The following is a 10,642-nucleotide window of genomic DNA, read 5'->3' as shown; positions in this document are numbered from 1 at the left end:
CTGCAAGCAATCAGTGCATACACAGTGCAGCACATCAGTGATAGCACTTTAACTAGAAGTATTAATTAAAAATATGAGGACTACACCATACAAACATGAAAAGAAAATACATGGTAATGTCTCTGTGTAAATTAGAAGCTGAGACTTAATAAGTATGCTCAAACACCCCAAGCTGAATCCAGTACAAATATGTAGCAAAACTAAGAGTGTTTAATTTCCTTGTCTGATTAAAACTATATTATCTAAGGTTTGGAATGATAATAAAAACGCATGTCAGGTTCTGTTTTGAGGGATCTGAAATAAAACACTGACTTTTCAGAACAATCTTGCTAAGTAGCCACTGCTGAAGTACTAAAATGTATAATTTTGAAAGATTTAGGGAGAAAACTTTAATTAAAAAAAAAAAGACTTATTTGCATATTGCATGTCTCAGTATAAAGCTGAGTAACTTTATTTATGGTAAAGTGGGAAACCCATCTTTTAGATTATGTTGCAGAATTGCTTATATTTGTCCATTAGTAGTTGACCTAATGCCTTCATTAAATCACATTTTCAAAGAGCTGCATGGACCGCATTATATTCTCATCCTGTGAAAAACAAACATACAAAGCAAACATGAAAATCATACACCATCACAAATAGAGTTGGCAAATATCTATAGTGAAATTAGGTGGGACAAACTGTACACATGTAATGACAATATCTGTTTTTCAGCTTATTTGGAGAAATTGTTAGCAGAAAAAAAGAAGTGTTTAACGGGTATACTCCTAATGTTGGAATTTCAGAGATTGGAAGGGACCTCAAGAGATCACTGAGTCCACTCCTGCTGCTAAAGCAGGTACCCTACACTAGATTGCACAGGTAGAAGTCCAGCTGGGACTTGAATGAAGAACACTCCACAACCTCTCAGGGTAATCTGTTCCAATGTTCTATTACCATGAGAAAGTTCTTCTGCCTGTTAGTAAGAAACTTCCTGTCACAGTTTTACGATTTTTGGTTGTCAGTATTCCACATTATAACATCATGTAGTGCACTGGGCATTAAAGTGTTAATGCTCCAGTTCCAGGCACCTGTCCAGAAGAGAAGAACTACATACCCCGGAACACTTTATCTTCAGAGAGGAGATATAACCCTGGCACGGTCACCTGATGTCCCTTTGTTTTTTCAGCTCTCCTCTCTCCTGCTCGACCTGACTGCACATCTCACCTCAGCGTTATGGTGAGGCCTTTCCACCTTTTGGACACTCTCTCATTATATTTATTAGTTTCAATTCTAGTTATATTGTATATTGTGTGTTATCTTGCATTCTGATACCATATTTAGTAAATCAGTTTGTTTCTCCTCAGATCATTGCTGCTGTTTATAATTATTCGGGTTCCCCTGTTTCCCCTTTCCAGAGGTGCAGATCTGTGGGTCCCTCTGCCCCCGCTAGTCACAGAATTGGGCTGAGCCAGCCTGTAAACCGTTGACTCTTCCTGTGTTCAGGTTTTAGGCCTTTTCTCCTTGTTGTATTGCTGCACACCACTGAGAAGAGCCTGGCTCATCCATTTGGCTCCCGCCTTCCTTTTGATACTTACAAACATTCATCACATCCCTTCTTAGTCTTCTTTTCCCCAGGCCAAACAGACCCAGATCAATCAGCCTTTCCTCATACGGGAGATGCTCCAGGCCCTTTATCATCTTTGTGGTCCTTTGCTGGACTCCTAGGACATCTGTCTTTTTTGAACTGGGGAGTCCAGAACTGGACACAGTATTCAAAATGTGGCCTCATGAGGGTAGAGGGGGAGGACAATTTATAAATTGCTGGTCTTCACTGTAGTGATATATATATATATTTTTTTTCTGGCTTCAGAGCAGGTACATCTGCACTGGGCAAGGGATCTGGAATAAAAAGGGCCAATAAAAGAGCTCTTTTTAAGGCTTTTTTTGTAGTCAGCAACAGTGCTGTGCTTTTGCTGGGGAGTTGGCAGCTTGTGGGCGGGCTCTTGAGTCAGCAGGAGTGGAGCTAGCTTGTTTAGTGGCACAGTTTAAAGACCCTACAAACTGTCATCCCCTGCCCTTGACGTTCACACCTGATAGTAAGCTTTAAACAGCACACAGCACCCCGGGTGAGTAACATTGTCACTGCCCACTGAGAATGGGGAGGTTCAGTGAGAGAGCACAGCTGCCCATATGGTGCTTGCAGCTTTGGGAGGTGGGTCAAGTGCTGAGGACTAAGTATTGTCCCTCCTTGCTCAGGAGACTGACTGGCTTTTCTCTTGGCAGTCTCTGAGACTGCAGGTCTAAACATGGTCTCCACCAGACAACAGGTAGCTGTTCAAGTCTCCAGCTGCAGGGAGTGCTTGGGGAGGATGGCAGAGATTCCATCTGTGTGAGGTGGGAGCAGTGAATGAGCTGCTCAGCCTGGTGGTGGAACTCAAGGAGGAGGTGCAGACACTAAGACCATCAGAGAGTGTGAGCAGAAGATGACTGACTGGCAGAGTGAGTCGCTGGCATGCCAGAGAGAAGGGTGCCAGGGAAACACCCACAGAAAGGTAGCTGACCCCCTGCCTGGTCACAGTTGGACAGACTTGATGGATGAGGAGGGGTGGAACAGAATCCCAACTCAGCACCACAGGAGCTTCCCCCTTCCCCCCTCCGCCTAGCTAGCCCACTTCCCCAGCTCCCTCTAAACAGATTTAGACGCTGGAAATTGAAAGAGGTGAGTGGTGAGGCGATGGAGAATCTGCCTAGGAGGGAGCTTAAGGCAAGACGATCACCCCCCTGTCTTGTGACTGCTCCTGTCAGGAAAGAAAGAAAGGTGGTCACGGTGGGAGACTCCCTTCTCAGAGGAATGGACGGCCTCCTGTGTAGGCTGGACCCGAGCCATCAGGAAGTGTGCTGCCTTCCTGGTGCCTGGATCAGGGACATAACCAGTAAACTGCCAAAGCTGGTTAGGTCCACTGATTATTTTCCATTACTTTCCATAGTTCAGGCGGGCAGTGATGAAATTGCTCAGAGAAGCCTACAAACTACAAAAAGAGCTTTTAAGGATTTAGGGTGTTTAGTTCAAAGAGTGGGAGCTCAAGTGATCTTTTGTTCTTTACCTTCAGGAGCAGAGAAGGACATTGAAAGTACAAGCAATGAATAATTGGTTCACAGGCTGGTGTCAAAGCAAAGACTTTGGGTTCTTTGATCAAGAAGCAGTTTACTCAGCCCCAGGCCTGCTGTCCGTCCATGAAACACACCTATATAGGGGGCAATGTATCCTAGTGCAGGAGTTAGCAGAGCTTATCAAAAGAGCTTTAAACTAGCTACGACAGGGGAAGGGGACAAAACAGGGCTCACAAGAGATGAGCCTATAGGAACGATGCTTGAGCTGGGAGTGAGGCAGATGACTACACCAATGCACACAGCATGGGTGACAAGCAGGAGGAGCTGGAAGCAACTGACCGTCAGCCCTAGCTGCTATTACAAAAACATGGTAGGACCACTCTCATGACTAGAGTGCTATGACGGATGGCTATAAGTTCTTCAGAAGGGATAGACAAGGAAGAAAGTGTGGTAGCGTGGTCCTTTATATTAAAGACTGTTTTGATGTTAAAGAGCTTGGGGTTGGGAATGATAAAGTTGAGTGTCTATGGGTAAGGATCGGGGGAAGGTCTGTAGGGGCGACACAAAGCAGCCAAAGGACAGAGGAGAAAGAACTGGACAGGATTGAGAGGAAACACTTCTGCTGTCCCTACTTTTTCCATGAGGAAAGATAGGTTCTTATACTTGGTGCCTAGACAAGACCATACTCAATGAAGACTGAATGCTCTGTAGTTCCTTACATAATGTCCTAATATTTACTTTGTGAAGGCAGAGGCCATCCTCTGCACAGGGACTATGAATTCAGAGTCCTAACTAGATATATTCCTTAGACCGTATAGTGCTACCACAATGACAGTTGCACCAAACAAGTACTCAGCACAAAGACGGGATTTTGAAAGAGACAGTTATGTATGTGTTTAAGAACACAGAGGCCCTTGATGCTACAACCAACTAACCAACTAAATAAATAAATCACAGCAATTGAAAGTGGAGCTTCTCTAAATATGCCCTGCTGTGTTAGTTCTTGCTTTTAAAGCATGCCACACTATAAGATCCACACTAGAAGTGATCTTAGCTTTAGAGTTTTGTTGAGAGTGTTCTGCAGCACATGTTTTCTTGCACAGTTTTGACTCCCATTTTGCAGCTTGGAACAGAATGTAGAGAATTGTGAACATTTCCCGTGTGCCTTTAGCATATTTTTATGTGCACCAGATGCAGCTCTTGCTGCCATGTTGATAAATGGGCATTCCCATTCCAAGGCTTGAGGTAGAATCATTTGTTATGCAAAACCAGCAGGGAATGTTTTAAGCAGACTTGCTCTAATATCAGCTTGTATACTAAAGGATGGCTTGTAGATGAGGAAATCATTTGGATTCCACATCAAGCAAAGCAGCAAGACAACCTGCTCTCTAAGATGAGAGAATGGTGTCTGTCACGTTGTGAGAGAGAGATGGCCTATGAATCACTTATTTTGAATACTCAGAAGAGCAAAATAAGAAATCTACTAACAGAAGTGAGAAACTGAATCACTTTGGCAAAGGAGAACAGGCAACTCTTTACTGAAGGTACTAATTTTCTTTGTAAATGAAGCAATCCGCCTATTATCACTATATTCTGGTAAGTCTTTCACGTAACTTCCAGAACTCTGTAGACCTCAGCTGGGAGATGAACTTCTGTTTCAGATGGTCAGTGTTAGCAGTATTAGCAGAGCAAATACCTGTCATTCATATTGAGTAAGACTGACAAGCTAGAACCACCGTCACTGTGATACAACACTGCTGACAGATAGGACACTACCCAGTACCCATTGCTAAGGACACACCAAATTAGAGCTGTGTTTTTTTTTTGTTAAATACCCTAAAGTCAAAAGAGTCAGTAAGTGACCACTGTGTGGTTGTTACCTCTCTGTATTTTGCTACTTTTAAATCACAAGAGCAATCCCAAGGATATATAAAACAATACACAAATTCTAGCACGTCTGTGCTATTTCCAGTTCTGATTTCCATATTCCATATCACTATACATTTATCACTAACTGCGCTGTTCTTTCCTGTCCCTCGTTCTACTGTTCACTTCTTGGTGTCAGAATACAATGCACACAAGCAGCAATGCACACAGTCCATACTCTTGATCTCTTGACAGCTTCACACTAATCAGCCATCCTGGGAAGGCTGGGAAAGACTGCATCCAAACACAACTACAATTCCTTATATTTTTCACTGCAACAAATAGCATAGGTTTTGTTTTGCCTTATCAATTTGTATAATGTAATCAAGCCCACCTTATCATGAGGTGTAATGCAACATTTTGCAGTATGTAACATAACCTCTTATCGCACCAATAGTCAGTACCATTATTTTGTATTTTCTTTTTCTTCCATTCTTCACCTTATGTATTAATGGTATCTCCTTAAAATTCTGAAAATGCATCCTTCCTCACATTGTCTCTGGTGTGAAAGCAAGTCAGTTTCCAAGGGCAGAGGAGTGAAAACAGGCTGTAGTTCTTGCTGCATGTTTACTCTCAATCCTGGCTCAAAATGCAGGGAGCTGCTTTCAACAGTTGAAGGAAATTAATGGCCACCTGGACAATGTAAACACTTCTAACTACTAATCACAATCTGTTCTTACTGGCTTGCCTTGGAAAAACAAACAAACAAACAACACAAAACTTGCCTCCTTTTAACTCCTGCCATTCAACGATTTGCAAGCTGCTTCCACTCTCCCTAAAACATACAGCTCAGGAAACACTCCTATATGTGACAGTTTTTCAAGTAATATATGGCTGTGACTGTATGCTGATTTTATCAGGAGTATTACCCAGAACACATAAATATTTAACTGAATGCAAAAAAACTTTTCGCTGTTAACTATGAATGAAATGCTATTCTGCACACTGTCACTTCAAAATATAAAATAAAATCAGTGTATGATAGCAGTAGTCAGCTGATATGGATTCAATACATCATGGGTTGCTTACCTTCTGGCAGCTCTCAATGAATTCATCTATGGTAACTACTCCATCTTTGTTTTTATCCATTTTCTGTTCAGAAAGAACAGAAATGTATGATTACACTCCTGAAATCTACTTTAAAAGTCATTTTTAACATTCATTTCATTTACATGTTGGCCTAGGGAACAACTAGGCCAAAATGCTATAACAATGTAGAAAATAATACACTAACTTGAAAAGCTTGCTGAAACAGCAACATAGGGCGAGTAGATCTGAGAGACAAGTGCCTTGGGATGAACCATGAAGAAGAATAACAAAATTGATAGGATATGCAAAACTATTACAACAATGCAAAAAAAAAAAAAAAAAAAAAAAAATCCTTCTACAGCTACAAATGGAGCAACTTTTTGGTTCCCTTTGTTACCTGACCCACCTGGAAAAATGTTTCGACATGTTGTCTAGGTGTGTCCTCCTTGAGAACAGGATAAGTGCATTTCCCCATCATATCATATATTGCTTTCATGATATCAAGCATTTCCTGAAGAGAAAAAAAAAAAAAAAAAAAAGTGCAATTCAGGGTGCATTATATATTGTGCTTTGATTCAGAAAACATAATTAATTTCTATGATCAGCATTTTAGAGAAAAAAATTACATTGTTATTTAGTGATTGAACAGCTTCAAGAACGTACTGAGTATCGCTAGGAATTCTTGCACATTGGTTTGGCTTTCATTACTTGCTCAGCACATGCAGATGAATGTTTCTGATTTTAAATACTTTAACTGATTCAGAAATACGTGCACATTCACTGTGGGAAGAGTCTCTTAAAATCTAATGCATAAGTAAATGGAAAAAGAATTCTATAGCAGCAGGTTAACACACAAGACCTTCATACAACTGAGTTTTCAAGAGAAAGAAGAAATACCCACACACAAACTCGCACACTCGCAATGAGTTTTCCATTTTTATCAAAAGCTTTCGATTTTGTTAATAGCAGGAATCACAAAGAAATGTAAGAATAACTATAGATGCAAGTCATCTGCTGTACTCTTATACATACATGTTTCTGTACATACATAAGTTTATGATAATTATTTTTCAATTTTGGTATATGCCTTAAAATGCAAAAAAAAAAAAAAAAAAAAATAGCACATTTAGTTTTATAATATGCTACACATTATTCCTTGACAGGTCTGATTTGACAGTGGTTCTTCTGACCCCATTCTTCTTTCAAAGCAAGATTTCTGTATACAACCTTCAGTTTCAGTATTAGTATAAAAAGTAGACCTTACCTCTTTAGTTATGTATCCATCCTTATTTATATCATACAAATTAAAAGCCCAGTTCAGTTTCTCCTGTACTGTCCCTCGGAGTAAAATTGAGAGACCCATAACAAAATCCTAAATGGACAAATGGTCTTGGTAAGTTTGGAATGGAGCAGTATTTCACAAACACTCAGAAATGCAGACAAATACATCAGAATCACAGAAATCTTGAGAAGTGTGTTATTGTTTTCACTTGACAGAGAAAATGTTAAGAATTGCTGGTTATTTAAAAAAAATTAAAAGTCTGTATACTACTATATATACTACTATAATAGTCACTGTATACTACACTAGTAATTAACAAGTAAATTGAGCAATTTTCTATAAAATAAGCCACTGTTTTCTGTTAGTGGATTCATCCCTTGAAATGCCTCACGTAAGAAGTCTTTGTTGAACTAATTCCAAGTAAAAGCAAACCCCATGGTGTAATGACTCAGAACAAAGCTTAAGCAGGAGTTAGATTAATCTGAGCACAGGAGACCAATTTTGGATTAGCTATCCTCTGAGGAACATTACATTCTTGTTATATGGATACCTCATTGGAGGTAGAATATATAGTTCTCAAAACTCTTAGATGGATCTTGTGCAGTCAGCATTAAAAACTAAATATGTGTTACCTCGATACTTAAATCTTTCACTGGAAATCCAATAGGGAATGGCAGTTATTTTGCATTCATGTGCCATCTCAGTGGTCCTGTTACCCACCAATACTCTACTGCTTTACATCTACTCCACAGAAGTAAAAAAAGAAAACTGCTGAAATTATATACATGTCATGTTTGGCTACGGATAACTGACAAACTAACATTAGTCAGGATTATTCAGACCATGCCCTTGATCAGCAGACAAGCAATTCTGAGAACCAATATACTTACATAACTCCAGGGCTAGAATGAGATTTTTACTGCACAGTTGTAATGCTAAAATATGATAGAAAGTACAGTAATAATAGCAGAGAGGTACAATCTGAGGCTACAGTAAATGAGAACAAGCCCCATAGATGCAGAAACAAAGGAAGAAAAACTGGTTAACTTTAGAAGGCCCCAGGTAGGCAGTGATCTCCAGAGAGATACCCTCACCTCCACTGCCAGCCCTTAAATGAGGTCTGGGAGTGGATTCTGGCTGCTCCTCTATTTGCACCTGAGCTGCCATGGGTTGGGCCTGCATTCTCACCAGGTGCTCAATCACTGTTCAGGCTGTGACAGCATTTCTACTACAACAGTTAATATTCTTTCCACAACACAAAGCTTATTTACATTGCATAAACATCGTCCATACTAGAGAAGATAGTAGTCAAGCTGCACTGTCATCTGTCTTCTGCATTTCTTAGCTCATTTACTGCATTTTTTAAAACAGTGACTTTTTTTTTCCTAAACTTTTCCTCCACTTATTTCTATGTGATAAGCTTGTATACCCATACATCTGTGAAATCATCCCTATAATGTGTTAAGCACAATAATTCAATAGCTTATATTTAAATGTGCATTTTTATGTTATTGTTAAAGAAATACAGGAATTCTTTAGAGTAACACTAAAGCAGAGACTACAGAAGCTGAATGATTCTGTATTGCCTTTGGCTAAGTGTGCATTTCCTTATAACAGGAACAATAGAAAAGAATGTGCACCCAGTGGAGTAAAGCAAACAGGACATCACAGCCTTAGATGATCTGGTAAGCAGAGCTCTTTTGACAGTTTCAGTATTTAACAATTCCAATAGTATGCTCTGGGTTTTCTTAGTCTGTCATAAATTTCTGTGTTACTAGTACATGTGCCCTTTGGGGTAAATTAATACATGAGTCTTGAAAAGAGTTTTGCTCAACTTATCTTGTCTACATCTCAATGACTAATTGAGGGTCATAGAGTCAAATCTCCAAACAGCTCTTTAACAGCGTGCTATAAAGTATTAAAATGTCTGAGAAATTTAGAACAGATCTGATCACATTACAGCATTAGCAATTAGCCTTTTTGATTCAGTACTATTCATATTTTTCTGCACTATTTTACTTCCTTTCTGATGCCATGTTTCTTGAATTCTTCTGCAGAGGTCTCCAATAACTTTATTTTCTTAAAATAATATGTTTAACAACTCTTGACATCAGCTACATCTGGGTCTGTTCAGCCTTGAGAAAAGAAGACTGAGAGAGGACCTGATCCAGGTCTATCAATATCTAAGGTGTGGAGGGCAGAATGGCGAGGACAGACTCTTTCCAGTGGTGAGTAGAGACAGGACAAGGGGAAATGGCCAGAAACTGCAGCATAGGAACTTCCACACAAATGTGCAAAGGAACTTCTTTACAGTGAGGGTGACGGAGCACTGGAACAGGCTGCCCAGGGAGGTGGTGGAGTCTCCTTCTCTGGAGATGCTCAAGACCTGCCTGGATGCCTACCTGTGCTACCTGGTGTAGGGAACCTGCTTTGGCAGGGGGGTTGGACTCGATGATCTCTGGAGGTCCCTTCCAACCCCTACAATTCTGTGATTCTGTGATTTATTCCAATGCTTAGAGTGGTGAGGCACTGGAACAGGCTGCCCAGAGAAGTAATGGACACCCCATTCCTGGTGGTTGGATGGGGCCCTGGGCAGCCTGATCTAGTGAGTGGAACCCCTGCCCATAGCAAGGAGGTTGGAACTAGTTTGACTTTAAGCCAACCCAAGCCATTTGATGATTCTTAAATAATATCTACTTTCCTTTTCCTTATTATTTCTCTTTCTTCCTTTCTTTGAGGCACCCACTCATACGCTAGTAGTCTTCCTGACAACTCATAATCTTCCAGGTGTATGCTCTAAGCTTTGCAAGACTGGGTCACCTCCTTCCCTATTGCATCAGTGCATTTGGGAATCGTACCCAGATCAATCCAGGCACACTGCCTTTGTCTGAGAGTTCTCTGGAGTTCTCCAGTTCAGGAACTATAAAAAGGACTTATCACAAAAGGAAGTTGTGATGAGCTGCATGAGGACCATTTAGGACAGGATATATTTTCTACATATTTAATTTCATAAAATTTAAGAATATAATAGTAAAACCATTTAGAAATAGAAAATCAGATTCGGTGGTCATAGACTGAATCCACACAGCGTTTTGGGCTAGATCTTCAAACAGTGAAAGTCTCTGGATGGTGGAAGGACTGGTGCATGCCAGGAGTGGTGCAGCTACGGTGTTAAGCTAGTGACGCAATACAGAATGCTACAATGGAGCAATAGTATTTAGGGCAGCAAATAAACTCAGATGGAGTCTGCCATGGAAGCACACCAAGTGTGGGTTCTTTGATAATTGCCTTTATTCCTTTTCACAGCTCTTT

At 40.3% G+C, this 10,642-nt stretch overlaps 1 protein-coding gene across 4 annotated transcripts in view; it reads right to left on the bottom strand.

The window, feature by feature from the left end:
* Positions 1 to 48: 48 nt before the first annotated feature.
* The window catches only part of KCNIP4 (potassium voltage-gated channel interacting protein 4), a 287,455-nt gene continuing 276,861 nt past the window's right edge, over positions 49 to 10,642 (bottom strand). For 2 of the 4 annotated variants that reach the window (XM_042871713.1, XM_042871717.1), the window contains 4 exons: positions 7,313 to 7,420; positions 6,455 to 6,559; positions 6,049 to 6,111; positions 5,016 to 5,652 (listed from right to left, as the gene is read on the bottom strand). In XM_042871713.1, the coding sequence (XP_042727647.1) occupies positions 5,593 to 5,652; positions 6,049 to 6,111; positions 6,455 to 6,559; positions 7,313 to 7,420 (336 nt within the window). In that variant the 3' untranslated portion in view covers positions 5,016 to 5,592. Of the gene's footprint in view, positions 588 to 5,015; positions 5,653 to 6,048; positions 6,112 to 6,454; positions 6,560 to 7,312; positions 7,421 to 10,642 lie in introns of those variants that run through there. The other 2 variants (XM_042871715.1, XM_042871716.1) reach the window with 2 other exon arrangements.

The sequence above is a fragment of the Lagopus leucura genome, unplaced genomic scaffold (assembly GCF_019238085.1).
Source record: "Lagopus leucura isolate 7727_CA_CO unplaced genomic scaffold, USGS_WTPT01 Super-Scaffold_100004, whole genome shotgun sequence".
NCBI lineage: Eukaryota > Metazoa > Chordata > Aves > Galliformes > Phasianidae > Lagopus > Lagopus leucura.
The sequence above is the reverse complement of the archived record's forward strand: the minus strand, read 5'-3'. Positions and strand labels throughout refer to the sequence as shown.